Source organism: Argentina anserina, chromosome 6, assembly GCF_933775445.1.
Source record: "Argentina anserina chromosome 6, drPotAnse1.1, whole genome shotgun sequence".
In the NCBI taxonomy this organism is placed as follows: Eukaryota; Viridiplantae; Streptophyta; class Magnoliopsida; order Rosales; family Rosaceae; genus Argentina; species Argentina anserina.
The window spans coordinates 16223168-16241294 of record NC_065877.1 but is presented as its reverse complement, the minus strand read 5'-3'; the positions used below and the strand labels follow the sequence as shown (position 1 = coordinate 16241294).

Here is an 18127-nt window from a genome sequence, read left to right as displayed (position 1 = left end):
GCAAAATCGGATGGAAGAATATGAGATTATATGAAGTTCCGAACACCGAAGACGTCGAATTCAGAATATCAGAGTAATTGTGAAGGATCACCATTAAGTCTATCCATTTATAGAGGTAGCAGAGAAATAAATTTTAATTTAGGAGAACATCAATCAGCAGCCGAACTCCTTGATTCTTGCAATTGGTCTTCTTCATAATGAAGTGACAAGATTAAGAATTTAAGAGAGAAAAAGATGTCTGAAGCATGAAAAAAATGAGGTTTTCTTGGAAACAATGCAATTATGAACACCGAAGAAAAAGAATAGAAAATGTAGATTAAATGACAAAGGTAAGCAAATAGAAAAAAAAAATTGGGTCCTGAGCCCAAAGCAGGAGCACTGCTTGCCCTCCCCCAGGGCCGGCCATGTCGATCTGCCAAGGTTATTGATGAAGTCATTTTCCCCTAAATTGTATCGGCAATATCGCCAAAATCTACTTTGACTTGATCAAAATAGAACTCGTCAATGGGCTGGGCCGGCCCTTAGTATATTTAAATAAGTGGCGGGCCCGCCCACCTAAAAAGAGCATTGCGAGCTTTTACAGACCGGGCCTTGCAAGCTTGTATTAGAAAAAAATATATAATACTCTAATTTAAGGGTTTAAAACAATAAAAGAATTATTAGAAAACATTCTAAAAAAAGTCAAATAAATTATACTTTCAAAATATTGTTGATCGATACCAATAAATGTGATATATATATATATATATTTAGGGACCCTGTAAAAATTTCATCAATTATGGTTTGACCGTCCGTACCTACGGTCAACCAAAAAAGAGGCTTTCACATAATAAAACCACATTGACCCCGGGGCTTTGTCAAATGGGTTTCCTCGTTGCGACCACACACGATCGGTGATACAAATTAGGTGATTTCAAATATGTAAACAGCTTTCTGCATTTGTATCTTGGTAATGAGTCCCCCCTTATGGCATATTAGTGTTGTTTTTTGTTTACCGGAAATTTCGACGGTTAAACGTAGGGCTGTAAACGGTTCCAAAATAGCCAAAAATAGGTGGAACCGTAAACCGAACCGTGTTATTTAAACGGTTCGGTTCTTGTATTTTTCAGAATAGGAACCGAACGGTTCGGTTCCTAACGGTTCCATGGCGGTTCCAGTTCCAAAACGGTTCCAAACGGTTCCAAAAAAAATTGTCTTAAATTCAAGAATGATGTTAATTTGAGCATATCATACTTATATTTGGTGACAAGAAATGATGGAAGATTGATAATTCGAGACAAGATAATTCCAAATCAGGGGATAGTCTATGTCCTCCACCAAATGGAATATGACTAGTACTTTAGTTTAAAGCAATTTCTCTCTTTTGCAAACGATTTCGGTCCCAAAACGGTTCCAAACGGTTCCTATACATTTTTTTCTAGGAACCGAACCGAACCGAATTGTTTTAAAAACGGTTCGGTTCTACTGTTTAACTTCATTTTTTTTCTAGGAACCGAACCGAACTGCTGTTAAACGGTTCGGTTCCAACGGTTCCTTCAGGAACCGGAACCGATTAACAGCCATAGTTAAACGAGATCCGAATTGGATGAAATTTTAAAATGATCACTATATATATATATATATACTGATCACATCGGATGATGTCAATCGATTCCGAGAATATTCCTTCATATAGTCGCTTCATAATGTGATAGTTTTATTATAAACCTAATATAAAGGTTATAATACATTAGTGGACACTTCAGCGATCGACAACTCCAGTTCAAAATATGGTCGATCGACACTAGTAGATGTGATCGGTATATATAGTTTGGGAACTCGTAAAAATTTCGTCCGTTTTGGACATGGTTTAACCGTTCGTACCAACGGTCAACTAAAAAAGAGGCGTTTTGACATATTGAAACCCCATTGACCGGGGCTTTACCAAATAGATTTCTTCAATGCGACAGCGCACGATATGTAACAAAAATTAGGTGATTTCAGATATGTAAACGGCTTTCGACGTTCGCATATTTGTAATAAGTCCTCCCTTAGGGCATATTAGTGGTGTTTTCGATTTACCGAAAATTCTGACGATCAAACGAGGTCGGAATTGGATGAAATTTTAAAATGATCACTATATAAATACTCATCACATCCGATGGTGTCGATCGATTCCGAGAAGTTTTCTTCATATAGTTGCTTCATAATGTGATAGTTTTATTATAAACCTAATAAAATACGTATGTATAATATTTGGCGAGCCGGGCCAGTTTTCACACCTCTAATTTAAACCTGGCCCTCTACCCACGGAAAGCGAGATTTTGCAGACTTTCTCACGGACCAGATCGGGTAAAAACCTATCGGGCTTACGGGGATCCTGGGGTTAAATGATTAGCCATAGGTCAAAAGGAGATGTTTTTCCTTAAGAGTATACAAGTAGCCAAGTAGGCCTCAATATATACAGTTCATAAGTCCCTGTCAGGTAGAGCCATGCTACGAATCATTAGTTTTTTCATGTTTTGCTTTGGGTTGCCACTTGATCAAATGTTAAATCAATTAGGACTTACATTCAGGTTTTCTAGCTAGCTGATGGAGAATTAGGGCGCCTCCTGCTTTAGCTAATTAATTGCATGTACGTGCGTGACTGTGTGTCTGTACTTGCCTCTGTATTTCGTTATAAAACTTTAGGGTTATTTATTAATGAATTAACGAATTGTTCATTATTAATTGAAGAAATTGTTGAAAAGGGTTATTTCAAGGTTAAATCATTTTAAAAAGACATTTGTTTATCACTTGATAAAAATGTCTCATATGGAGGAAGTCAATGATAAAAATGTCCATGTCTTTTTTACAAAATAATAAAATAAAGTTATTTATAATTTTTTGTTTGACTTTTATACCATTTATTTTTCTTTTACCTCCTTCACTTTTTACTAACCTTGTTTCTCTCTCTTTTCCAAATCATCTCTCTCTCTCTCTCAAAACTAATTCTAGTTTCGGTCTCTCACTGTTGATGGTGAGGCACACACCAAAAAGCAACACTAGGATTACGTCGACGTCCAATCTATAAGGACGACACCAACGACGCCCTCTTTCCCCTTGACGCGGCGATCTCAAATCCTTTTACGTCGTTGCCGCTCTTCTGGTGCGTCATTGACGATTACATCCACATCGACAAGCATGGTGGTGGTGAAGTGAGTGAACAACGTTCCGGTGGGAAGGTAGAGTCGGTGGTGGCTTCGGTAGATGAGGTTATTGACAGTGAGAAGTGAAAGGAAATCGATTTGAGGACTTTTGGAGGAAGTGTTTGGACGTGTGGTTATGGACAACGAGAAGAAGAGAAAAGAAGGGTGTTGTTAGTGAGGTTGATTTGGAGGTGCAATAAAAAATCAACTTTTAGTTTTCTGATGAGTTACTTAAGTAGTTACCTGTTACTTCAGAAGTTACATTGCCAGTTAATTGAATAGTTTTCAGCTTTATGATCAGTTACTTTAGTAGTTACCATACTTGATAGAGTTACATGGTCAGTTACATGGTCGGTTACATGATTGTTACTTATGTAGTTACCTGACTAGTTTGAGTAGTTGTATGACCAATTACTTTAGTAGTTATATAATAGTCACTTTAATAACTGTTCCAGTCTAGATGTTGTGAGTTGCGAGTTACGTGGTCAATTACATAATTAGTTACTTATGTAGTTACGTGATCAGTTACTAAAATAGTAATATAGTAGTTACTTTAGTAACCGTTCCGATAACTACATTGGCATTAAGTAATTATTTGAGTAACTACATTGGCATTAAGTAATTGTTCTGATAACTGTATGCGGATTAATAAACTGCCTCAGACTAGTCATGATTATTTATCTGAGTAGTTACGTAATTATTACTCTGATAACTATATTGACATTAAGTAACGGTCCTGGTACCTGTATTGACATTCAATTATTTGGCAACTTTCTTTGTAACTATATGGGTAACTGTTTGGTAACTGTATTGATGGCAACGGTTTGACCTCGGCCTCAGCGGATCTCACGAATTTTTTGTGCTTGTTTGGTGCCCTGTGGTGAATATGTAGTTCAAAATGGGTAAACTAGTGGATGCAAAAAAGGCGTTAGATTGAATGCGTGAGAGAAAATCAATTTTGTGTGGATGGTCGTTAGATATTTTTGGGTTGATGAGGACACATACATAGATAGTTACTAAGATAGTTAGCAAACAATTATTAACACAATTACCTAGCCAGTTACCCATATTGTTACTTAATGTCAATATAGTTACCAAGACAATTACTTAATGTTAATACAATCATCCAAACATGCTGAAGTAACTATCACTCAATCTAGCGTTGTATTTATCATTTTGCTCGTTGTAATTATTGTGATTATACTATTGTGACTGACATGATGTCAACTGTCATGTAGATTTATGACTATTATTGTAACTATGTAGAATCATTATATTTACACTTGTAACTATGCATGTAAGTATCATTTACAATAATAGTTACATGTATGTAAGTATCATTTACAAAAAGTTTGCAGTTACAAAACCAGTTACATAAGTAGCGCTCAATTACTTGAATAGTTCATAAGAAGTCACTTAAGTAATCTAGTTACATTTCTAGTTACTTGACTAATTACCATATAACTTTCATGTAACTCGCAAACTAATCACTTGAAGTAACATTATGAGAGCTTAACAACATATACATGTACATGTTGGGTAACGGTTCAAATCTCAGTACTCCAAGTATAGACCAATTGAAGGAAATCACTATGAAACGGTTACTAAACAATTATTTAATGGAAACATAGTTACCATTTACCAACATAGTTACCAATAAGAAATGAAAGGGCAAATCATTTCTTTCACAAACAAATCCTACATAACTAGCCATGTAACTAGATAATATCATGGTTAATCATATGATCATATACTCAATCGCTTGAATATATATATATATGGCAAAAAGACCGATTTGCACCCCAAACTTGGTCATAATTGTCAATTTGCACCTTAAACTTGCATTTGAGTCAATTTACCTCCTAAACTTGGTAAAAATTGTCGATTTGCACTATATCCGTTAAATTTAATGTTTTTCATCCAATTATAAGTCACATGTCATGCATTTGAGGGGCAATATTGTCATTATATATTTATTCATATTTAATAATGAAATAAATTAATAAAATTACTTAAGATGAACACTTGTTACAATTTTTTTTCGAAACATGTTATTGATTTATATATTTATTATTTTACGTGATATAGTATGTTAAAAGATATTAGAAAAATATAAATAAACACATTGAAAATAAAAAATAAATGTGTTCTAGGGGAATTACTATTATACCATTGTGTCTGTGTTAGCCTTATTAGGTTTGTTGTTAGAGATAGATTCGCATCTGTGTAATAGATTAGGACTCCGAATCTTACGGAATTGTGGTTATGTAATGCTTATATATAGGCCCCATTATCAATAATTAAATGGTTACGTTTTGTTTAATTACGTCGTTATTATTCTCGTTTCGTTCCTCCTTTAACAATGTGTACATATAAATATATATATATATATATATATACATATACACACACAACACACTACATTTTGAATGTGTGGGTATGTTGAATATATAATTCGAAATAGGGTTAAGTATGTAGAAAAAAGATGTAAATAAATAATTTGATTAAAAAATAATCCTCCTTTTAAAGAATATTTGTATTTGTTTTTAAGAAAAAAAATTAAATAGAAAATGACAACATTACCCCTCATATGCATGACATGTGACGCAAAATTGGATAAAAATAGTTAAATTTAACGGATGGGGTGCAAATCGGCAATTTTTACCAAGTTTAGGAGGTAAATTGACTCAAATACAAGTTCATGGTGCAAATTGACAATTTTAGCCAAATTTGGAGTGTATTTTGGCAATTTTGGGGTATATATACTCATTACTCGTTATATTATCATCTCATCATCGGCCTCCAATATCATGTCTCTGCTTTATCCTGAAATTATCAGAAGTTACCAACATAGTTACCACGCCAGTTACTCAATTCCAAGAGTTACTATTATAGTTACAAAGACAGTTACTCGATTCCAACAGAGTTACTAATAGTTACTCAATTTCAATAGAGTTACTAATTTATTTACCAATACAGTTACCTAGACACTTACACAATGTTAATACAACTACTAAATACTAATAAAATTACTAACACGGGGGTTATCAAATAGTTATTAATACAGTCACATAGAGAGTCACAATAAGTTATGTGAGTAGTTATATGATTAGTTACTTAAATAGTTACATGATAATAACTAATACATTGACACTAGGGCTGTTAATCTATTCCGGTTCTTGAAAGAACCGTTAAAACCGAACCATTTAAGCACGGTTCAGTTCGGTTTCATATAAAAAAATTATACTAAATGAAGGAACCGAACCGTTTGTATATAGTTCGGTTCGGTTCGGTTCTAAAGTCTCAAATGAACCGTTGGATTTAAAGTTATTAATATACTGGCCGTTAGATCTTATATCATTCGGCCATTCAGGGGGAACACAACCCTAGTCGCAACTGCTGAGTAACTCCTGTCTCTTCGTTCCAAAACCCAAATCCAACTGCGCAACTCTCCGTCGAGACTCTCAGCCCTCCGCCGCCCAGTACGCACCGGCACCGCGGCGTCCGCGGTGTTCACTGAATTCAGTAAGCACTTGCAGTCCGGCACTACTCAGTCCGATTCTAAACTCTCGGCCAACAATCACTGAATCGGTGAATCTGAATCCAAACTCTTGGCTGCCCAGTTCGCTCGCATTGGGGTGGGTTTTGTACGGGTTTTCGCCTTTGATTTCAGTTATGAGTGAGGACGAAGCCATGGACGATTCGCCAAGCTCAGATGAGTCTCTTATAGATGAAATTTGGACGCAGAGGGAAGAAGCTGCTAAGCTTCACATCAAAGAGATTCGGACCCAGGTATTTCATATTGGTTCAGAACGAAAGATGTAAACTTTTTGAAGGAACTGATCCTGGTACTTTCCTCTTTTCTCTTTCATGTTGTTATATACTAGAATATATATTACATGGAGCGTTGTTTATGTTTCTGGGTGTTTGTATGTAAAATATCATATGAGAAAGGCCTCAACTAAGATAATGCATCTTTTTATTCATACTTGAATTTTTGTTTTCAGGGTTCTTGTAATTTGAATAAGTGAATATAGATAAAATTAACTTGGAATGGATGACCATTTGATTGTGATGTACGTTTCTGGGGTTTGTATGTAAAAGGCAGATGAGAATGACCTTGGAAGAGGAGTCGACCTTTTATTCTAATCTTGAATTCTGTTTATGGGTTTCTGTGTGTAGAACGCATGAGAGAATGAATACGAAAATAGTTCATGGTTTGTGAATTGATCTAAATGAACTTAAATCACTAAATGAATTACTTTTGAATGATTAATAGAGTTTATCCTTAAATTTAGTGATTTCGATCGATGGATTTTTTTTGTTAAAGTTAAGGTTTGTGTTGGATAAAGGGACTGTTATTTGGTAGAGTTGTTAGGTCTTGGGAAAAAATGATATCAGAACTGAATTGATATGCATAGTTCACATTTGTTGTTTTAGTTCTAAGATAAGATGGAAATGGGATGATTGTATGAATTCAGTACAAGGAAAAGAAATAAACTATCATGAACTGAAGATGTTATAGATGATTAGCATTGTCTTGGGAAAAAATGATATCAGAACTGAATTGATATGCATAGTTCACATTTGTTGTTTTAGTTCTAAGATAAGATGGAAATGGGATGATTGTATGAATTCAGTACAAGGAAAAGAAATAAACTATCATGAACTGAAGATGTTATAGATGATTAGCATTGTTCTTTGTTTTAAATTTATGTTAATCTGAAAGAGAGATAACTTCATATGTTCTTAGCTCTGTCCTACTTATTTCAAGATAAATTACGACTGATAACATATTAAAGGTTAATCATGTGAGAGGCAGAGAAGATCAAGCTAAGAAACTTGTAATTTATCGGATGATGAGAGCCATATCCATGGCAACCTGGATGATCATCAATCAGTAGTATCCATATATATGATCTTTCTTGTTCTACTGTCATTTTGCACTAAAGTGTGTAAAGTACAGACTACAGAATATCAATTATTAGTTAGAAGAAGTAAATATTCACTTAATTGCCTCTTTGTTTCTCTATGTGTATTTGCTACATTGTATTTCTTAGTTTCCTATATATCTTTTCTCTTTACTGGAATAGAACTTAAAAAAACTTAAATGTGTAATAACCCTGCAACTTCAATTATGAAAACTAAAAACACTTGAACAACGACATGTTTTTTTGGAATATAGTTGTTTATACAGTGTTTCAGCTACAGGTTTTACAGGAACCGTTTGGAACCGAAACCGTAACGGAACCGTTTGGTTCGGTTCCTACTTTGAAAAACATAAAAACCGAACCGTTTAAATAAAACGGTTCGGTTTACGGTTCTAGCTATTTTTAGCGGTTTTGGAACCGTTTACAGCCCTAATTGACACAGTTACATACACAGTTATTTTACACTCACACAGTTACCTACTTGACGAGTTCTTAGAGATCAAGGGGTATCTAATCTAGGAGAAGAGTTACCCACTGCTTCGTTCAAAGAGAGCTTGTGTGTAGTTACGGACTTCCAGTTACTCACACAATTACCTATCATGCTCGAGGTGTCTGAGCCTTTGGTTGAGGTTTCATCACATGAGCCATCTGAACGTTTCGCCATTTTTGGATTCCTACTATACAAAGCAAGGCTATAGTTATATCACAGTTCCCAACACATTTACTACATAGTTACGTGTATGAACAATCATAAAATCAAATCAAGATTGTATAGCGCATAAGTTCAGTTACTGAAACAGTTACTTACATAGTTACGTGTATGAACAAATAGTTACTTGCATAGTTACGTGTATGAACAATCAGTTACTTGAACAAAATCCCCAATAAATTTTCAGATGTTCAAAACACACAAAGGAGACTATAGCATTGTCCATTCATTAATCATACTCACAACACAATTGAACTCGTGCTGCAAGTAGTATGATATCAACACTAACACAGACTAATCAAAATCGAGTTTAATCACAATTTCATGCAACAATCTCTCACAAGCCTAACATAGAGATCCAAATCCATGACATGAAGATAGGTTCATATTCAAATGAAGAAGAAAAATCAATATATTTGGTATAGAGATTCACACGAAGATGAAGATTCAATGGTTTTTTACTCAAAGATTCAAGTCTATCTTACATGTGAGAACGCGAGATAGGCACCGTAGCGGACGAGGGAGGGAGGGAGGGAGGGAGGGAGGGAGGGAGGTAGAGAGAGAGAGAGAGAGAGAGAGAGAGAGAGAGAGAGAGAGAGAGAGAGAGAGAGAGAGAGAGAGAGAGGAACTCCATCGGCAAATCCAATCCAGACGCCGAAGATTTGTCTCCGGTTGGGTTTTTATTAGGCAAATCCGATGCGGGAGCCGGAGGTTTGTCTTGGGTTAGAGAGAAGGAGATATATATATATATATATATATATATATATATATATATATATGTATGTATGTGTGTGTGTGTGTGTATTTGTTGCAGTTGCAGAGAGAAAGAGAGGAAAAACGAGAAAAAATAGAAAGAGAAGGAGAGACGGTTGAGAGTAAAAGAGTTGAAGTAATTTAGGGTTATAGTGACACATTCGTAATAACTTATAATTTAAAGGGTACATGTTTTACATATGCCCTTATTTAATAAAAATCCAAACTAGATGTTGTAATTAACATTTTGGGTCTTTGGACGACTTAAATTATCAAAACCCCTTATTAATTTAAGTAGAAAATGTTTATTACACAAATCCCTATGATTAATTATTCAGTTCCGATAATTCTAGTCTTCTTCAACGTTTAGCTTAAACAAAGCGGTGCCCGCCCTTCATTCATGCACACTTGCACGGAACAAAACTCTCTTATACGTTTAGTTTATTCAACTATTATTATAGCTCTCCGCCCCCTCTCCTATTCTCTGAATGGTGTGCTTGTTAGACGTACGCATGCAGCTTGTGCCAGACGAAAGTCGAGAAGAAACTTTCTCTGATCCCTTGGGGCCTCGAGTGGCTTCTCCGTCTCGCACCTCCTATCAAAGAAAGGACGTACTTAATAGCTTACGACTCTTTCAATCAATCACTTTCATCAGATACCTAGCTGATAGGGTGTTGTTTGAAACTGAAATGGCGCATGAGTCGTGTTAGATGATGTCACTAATAGAATAGATCGATAAATTCAATTCTTAGCTATGTATATAACGGAGCTGTATATAACTAGTTCGTAGTATAACATGACTGCAACAAAGATAGCTACAATAATTCAAACTCTATCGAAAAAGCTTTGGTCATCCTCAGTGTCCAAGTATATATGGTTGTAAGTATATATGATTGTTGTGAGAATTTTGTATTCTTCTCTATCATTAATTCTATGTATAAATGTGGATGTAGATAATCACAGTATACTCCTAACTAGATAGAAAGTGTCGAGATCACCTGCAAAAATAAGCCTTACAGATCATGCATGTGGCACGGCCCGGCCATTTACTCTTCAACGATCATGTACCTAAATCATATATGACTCTACTTTTACAGTAATCCCTCCTAGGATTTCCTCTGCTAATATTCGACCTAGCAAAAGATGAATGATACATATGCAAAAGAAAATGGATCGAATTAAAAATGATCAATACTTTACAAATTTCTACAGATATGTTGCTGATCGATATTAATGTTGTAATTTCTGTCCACACATTGAACGTGTGACTATACATATATATATATATGTCTATATGTATCTAAATACATGCACACATGTTAGGCCACCAATCTAACTGGTCAAGGTCTGATCAAAACATACATGCCTAGTTAATTAAGTTTGGAACCGTCCAATTATTTTCATTACATCAGATCAACTAGTTTAGTATAATGATGAAGATAATTGAAGTAAAGAAAAGCCGCATGTGATAATTCGTGAGCTTATAATATCAATATAAAAGCAAGTTTTGTATTGGCGTTCCAAGTTGATGGGGACGAAGTGGCCACTCCCACAACATAATTTGCATATTGACTTAGATTTATCATGATCGTAAGTCAGCCTCGTGTCACTTTCATCTTCACTCCTCTTTGTGTAATTGTGTAGGAGTACCCATTCCAAATGTGCCTTCCCATTATTTATGTCTATACTTGTGCTATTACCACAGGAATGGGTTTATAGTACGTGTGTTCAATGAAGAAAACACTTAACAGACCAACTCCTAGCACAGCCATGATTCAACGGATCTTGATGAGAAGTGTTGGATGCTGAAAGAGGAAGGCAATTTATCCAAATATAATCATTGTGTCTATGAGCCAGTTAAGGAGGAAGAGGCTAGCTAGGGTTGTTTATCTATATATTTGTACAGATAGAACATATCCAGATTGGACTGATTATTATTCCAACTAAAGTTAGAACGGTAAAACGAAACAATAGATCCTAGTGTAGGTCGAAACTGACATGCCACGAATACTTGCCAAAAATGATCTTGATTATGAACGAGAACACTGGTATTTCTGAGATTACTCATACAGGAGCTATGGGAGTACAAACTAGCTCAAGAGGGCTAGCTAGAAGAGTCATATACATAAACAATGTATGAGAAAGAAGTTAGAAAATAATAAAATTAATACAATTTCTCATACACATGCATGACTTGCAACATAATATACTGTTACATATTCTAATATATAGCTCCAAGATGATTATATATATATATATATATATATATATATATTTATATATATATATATATATAGTCTTTCACTAAGAGATCTTTCTTTGGTATTTTAAAAAAATAACTCATTCATTAACTTTTCGATTACATTTTTACATCTCCACCGTTCAACTTTTAGAGTCTAATGTGTAGATCACTAATTTAAAATTTTAGCTAGAATAATGATCGTTAAGGTATCTTACTTGGTGAAAACAATAGACGCACCAAATCTATCAAACCTAAATCGTTCATTTATAAGTTTAAATTCCAATTTTGAATGCCTAAGCACCTCCATTTTGACAGAAAATGTAAGCGAAAAATTGGTCAAGTGACATATCTATTTTTTTAACAAAAACAAATATCACTTACTAGAAGGACCTTATATATAATGTATATATCTGGTGAGTGATTTTTTTTTTATACAGCCTTTCTTGGCTACGGAGGTTCACACCAATGTTTTGGTGTGGATTTCCATTTTTGCACCCATTTTCGATCGAATTTTCTCATCTCGACCATCTATTATTTACATAATATTGTGTAGATCATGTTTGCAAAATTTCAGCCAATTTGGTGATCGCTAAGGCATTCAAAATTGTGTTTTCTATTAAAAACATGAACGGTTCATGTTTGATAGAATTCAGTCCGTCCATTTGTTTTTCGATTTTAAGGATCTTAACAATCACCAAATTGGCTGAAATTGTGCAGAGATGATCTACACAATATATATAGATACTAAATGGTGGAGATGTGTAATTTTGACCGAAAAGTGATTTAAAATGGAAATCCGCACCAAAATCATTGATGCAGACCTCATTATTTGAGAAAATCTATATATATATATATATATATAAGACATCCAGAGATTTTACTAGAGATTTATAGCACTAATGATTGAACTTAGATGGATTGATTATTGATATATAGGTTCAAATTACACACAGGCATTACATTAATATTCCTATATGATGATGAGACCTCCAGAGAAGGAGATGTTTGGACCATTTACCTCTTACTTAATTAGAGTGATTGTTGAAATGTTGGTTAAGGCCGGCATACATTTAGGTCATCAGAGAAAGATGTTTTATATTTTGTTATCTTATTTGGTAAAGGGCCATATTTTGTGCGAGAGAGAGAGAGAGAGAGAGAGAGAGAGAGAGAGAGAGAGAGAGAGAGAGAGAGATTCTTAGAACAAATTCAGGAGTATATTACATAAAATTTGTCCTGATCGTTTTTTTTCCCCTCAGATATCCACTGATCTCTCTTAATTATTTTGATCTCCTCAAGGACGGATCTAGGCTTCTTTAGGGAAAAGCATTCTCAAATACTAATTATACTCATTTGTTTACTTTCTATACTTTACAATTCTCTTCCTCAATAACGTGTCTTCAACCAAGTATCTCTTGTTCCATAATGCTAGCTAGGTTACTAGCTATTAGTCTTATTACGTCGCTAATCTATTTTAATTGTTTATTAATTGTGTTAAATTATGACAATATACATCATTTTGTCTGATATATGAATATTCTTTTTCAGTAGTTATAGGTGTCAAATAGACTAAATTGACAAATTTGAGTCCAAACTAAAGCATTTGAAAAAACATTTCTTCATGGTTTCAAAGAAATGTCCAATCTACATTTCCCAAAAAACAAAATTTAAGTCTAGTCTACAAGTCCAAATCTGAATTATTTTCATTTCTTATATTTTCGAAGCTTTATTGATCAATCTCGATCTTTAATTCAATTTTCATTGGTCGGTCCTTAATATTTCGAACAACTAATAGAATGCTCTTGTAAATGATTCTAGATTACAATGTGCTATATGAATATTTGATTGGTTAATTTATGTTATTTGTATATATGAATTAGAAGAGTAAGCCTCATTACTTTCACCGACTAGGTATATCGATTATGATATCAATTTTACCAATTATTTTTCACCGTTAAGAATCTTCACTATCTTTTTATAGTTAAATTCAAGCATCTCTAATGATCAAATCTTAGATCCGCCACTAGATCTCCTACTATTGTTCCGATCCCACTAGACAACAAGCCAAAAGTTTACAAGAGGGAATACACTTATTAGCCATATGCATATTTATGTTAGCTCAACAACTTAATATTAGCTCAATAACTTCTTGACTTATGAACATATTGTATTTATGTAGTTGTAGTAATTAAATTTTGTATTCAGTGTTCATATTAGATAGGTTTTCTATAAATATATGATCTGAACTTGTATAAATAACAATCATTCTATTATATTTGAGTTGCCATATGCATATTTACACGTACATAATCACTCTTATGTATGAATGCATAAAATTATTTGAAGAAGATATGGTGTAAAAATTGGTAAAAACATCTAATGTTTGAGTTATCCTAATGTTGTACAAACATTTCCAAATTATAATCGAGATCGACTTGACTAGAAATTTACAAATTGTACTTACTTTTCTGAGTTTCTCCATTTTAATCTGCAATAATTTAGTTTTTCATCAAATGGTAATAAAAAAGTATTCCGGATATGAACCTTGTTCCTTAAGAGACTTTGGGTTTGTAAATTCACCTAGCTTGTACTTGAACTACGACGACAAATTTGAGACTATCAAACAGAAGGCTACCAATCGAAATGAAACTTGAAACTTTGACACTGATTAATTTACCCTAACTCGTAAAATTTAAACTTAAAGATGGGACTCAGAAAACCCTTAGCTTGGGCATTAGCTAGACCTTGGTCGACGATGATATATTTCTCCACCTATCCTCTCAAACTTAACCCTCTTACCTACAGCGCATCGAAAACGTCAAACTCTCCACGCATTCATAGTGTACTACTTTGTGTTTTGTTTCTGGGTAAGGGCGGGGCAATCTATATAATTGAAATGAGTTGTGATGAACTAAAGTATCTCTTGCTAGCTACCGTTTCAGTTTCGATAATATCTCACCCACTAATGATCCATAATGATTTTAATCTAGTCTTCAAAACAAAATCATACTATAGAATATGACCAAGAAATCTCTGCAATGTATCAAGAAGTTAAAGATCAATATCACACACTCGTCTATCCTGATTTTCTCTGTTTGAATCTTAATTAAGAAAGTTGTTTATATAATTAACATCCTGCCTAAAAGGCAATGGTGCTTTGTAGGGCCATAGAAGGGTCAATTCAGCACACAATTCATAGAAATAAAAAGGAAAAAATAGAGTCTAGGCTGTGATCATCATCACCACAAACCTCCATAGTCTCCCTTTATATTGCCCACCCTCCCAACACTATCATCACTTGTCGGCCTCTTTACTTCTATCATCTTCCTCCTCTTCCCTCTTTCTCTGCAAGCTTTAGCATTCTAATCAAAGCTTCATTCTTATTGTGTTCGCTCATATCTTATTCAAACGAACCATGAACCTCCAAAGAAGCAACAGCATTAGTACTAACTCCAGCACAACAAGAAAACTCGTCCCTTCAAACCAGTTCACCAGATCCTCCTCAACTGCTCTTGCACCACCTCAACATCACCACGACCGCCGTCGCCAAAACGACAACGTCTCCAACACGCTATTGATTCCGAAACACAGCTCTTCATTTTCCCCAGTCTCTTTCGACCACCTCTCCAAAACTCAAACAAAGATCTCTTCGCTCCTCCGCTCCTTTCTCAGCCTCATCTCCTTCCCAGCCACCATTATCACTCTCCCCGCCAGCTGCAAGTGGCTCGCCATCTCTTCCCACCTCTCGGTTACGCATTCTCTGGGCCGGAAAGTTACCGGAACCCTATTTGGTAACCGCCGAGGTCATGTCAGCTTCGCCGTCCAGCTGGACCCTAGGTCAGAGCCCGTTTTGCTTCTCGAGCTGGCCATGTCCACCTCTTCCCTTGTTAAAGAGATGTCTTCTGGACTTGTCCGCATTGCTCTTGAGTCCGAAAGACATCAGTGTTCCGGTCGTGGTGGCCGGAAGCCTTTGTTTCACGAGCCGACCTGGACCATGTACTGCAACGGAAGGAAGTTGGGGTGCGCGGCGTCTCGCACATGCGGAGAGTTCGACTGGCACGTACTGAGTACCGTTCGAAGCGTTTCGGTAGGAGCCGGGGTGATCCCGGTGGTGGACGACGGGCAAAAGGGGTCGTCGGAGGGTTTAGGCGAGCTGCTTTATATGAGGGCTCGGTTTGAACGAGTTGTAGGGAGCCGTGACTCGGAGGCCTTTTACATGTTGAATCCTGATGGGAGTAATGGAGGTCCTGAACTCAGCATCTTTTTGCTTAGAATATGAATTGTGTAGATGACAACATGCAACAAAGGAAGAAGAAGAGAAATTAAAGAAATAGTGAATGCAGTTGTGAGTTGTGACTATGTAATTTACAGATTTTTAAATGCAAGACCATGTGATTTGATATCATAGTTTGTTCTTATTGGTATATATGGTTGATAGTTGATACATAAGAGTTCATCCTTCACATGATGCATGCATTGCAAAGTTAAAAGGGTGTGGACTACTTGTGGCTAGCTAAGCTTATTCTCTTGGAGATCTCTGAGCTGTACTATTCACTGCAATTGAGTTTTATAAATGCATATTAGTATCAGATAGAGATCGACCTTTTCATCTGTATATGCATGCTTAAAACTCTAGCGCTATGAAACTTTGCTGCGTGCGTGCGTGCATGTAGTTATTAGCTTAATGAAAAGGAAAAGGAAAATGAAAATGGACATAGTCCTGCAAATCTATATATTGCTACGTTTGTCGTTGCTCAAATCTGTTCTGCGGAAAAGCCACCCAAAAGAAAAAGAAATGGTTTGTGGTCAAAACTTCTATCTAGGAGACTAGGAAAACTTATCAAACATAATGATAACAAAGTTTGGGGAAGATGAACTACCATAAGGTACTGATCGAGCTTTCATTCAATAGAGGCCGGGGTGTGTCTGTTATGGGAAGAACAGTGCTGTCTTTAGTTTCGTTTATTTCATCTTCAATTTAAAACGTTCAGACATGCTAAATTTTTCCTATATATATATTATGACGCGTGGCGCGTCTTGTTGATTATTATTCACAAGGTTGCTTTGTGTCACTGCACAAATGGTTGTGCCATTATGACACTTGCTTGAGACTTTGCCCATGAGAAGGTGTTAAGCGGTAAGCCGGGGAGCGAATGGGGTCGAGTGACAATATTGTAATTAAAAGAAACTCCTAGTTCGAGACACTTAGGTTTGGAATTTAGGAAAAGTCTTAACATGAAAAATGTCTAGGACATTGAAAGGAGTCCAATGCACTCGGTATATTTTTAGGAGCTTGTGTGAGTTAATTATGGAAGTTGTCACTCCTCAGATATATGATGTTTCTCCCTACAAATTATAGTTATGTTCGATATGCTCTATAAAGAGGTACTTGGTGTCTGAGTCTCCACCACCCTCAGTGTTGGCCTTATGGGGCACTAAGCGAGTCAATCCTGAAGGACCTGTGGGGAACCCAAGAGCTGGGGAGATGTTGTCATAGAGGGGTGGCATGCTTCTCCATGAGTCACGATGTCTCATGGATAGTTTCGGCCGGTAAGCCGATATTGCGGGTCCATGCGGGTGGCGAGGTTCGTACATGGGCGATCCTTATGCCAGTGGAATGGGCGAATGTGTAGGCTTAAGAAAGATGTGTCGGAACCCTGTGGTGTGCAATGGCCACGGAGCAAAAAGACGTGTGCGTAGGTTCAAGGTTTGACCTTACCCAAAGAAAGAGTTGCCAGCAAGCACGGAAGAGCGACACCGTGCTAGAAGAAAGAAGTAAACCTATAGTGGGCATATGTACGTAATGTTCTAAATATCCCGATATATCCCCGATATTAAGAAAACGATACGATAAGTTGCTTATCGGTCTAGTATATCGATCAACCCGAAAAAATCAATTCAAATGGCGATATAACATGTCAATCCGAGTTTGACCTGATATATCAGCGTTTTTTTTAAATTTTTTTAAAAACCACGTCATTTTTAAAAATAATTTAAAGAAATGAAAAGATTCGTCGATAACATTCGATGACGAGAGAGTTTATGATGAATGATCACCTCTATTTTTATTAATTAATACTACTTATGTATTTTAATTTGTCAAAATAATCAAATATTTTTTTATGAAGTTTATTTGGTACATTTTGAAGTATAAATTTTAATTTCTTAAATTTATTTGGTATATTTTGAAGTATATGTTTGTAAATATATTAAATTTAATTAAAAATTAATAAAAACGATAAATCCGATATATATCGATATATCTCCGTTATATCCTTATTTTACAAAAATGATACGATGCCGATAACCGCTATTTAGACCATTGTAT

General features: G+C 35.4%; 1 protein-coding gene across 1 annotated transcript; it reads left to right on the top strand.

The window, feature by feature from the left end:
• The first annotated feature begins 15121 nt into the window (after positions 1-15121).
• Positions 15122-16309, top strand: LOC126799388 (protein MIZU-KUSSEI 1). Its single transcript, XM_050526587.1, has one exon. The coding sequence runs from the start codon at positions 15215-15217 to the stop codon at positions 16076-16078; it is 864 nt and encodes a 287-aa protein (XP_050382544.1). The 5' UTR covers positions 15122-15214; the 3' UTR covers positions 16079-16309.
• The last annotated feature ends 1818 nt before the right edge of the window (positions 16310-18127 follow it).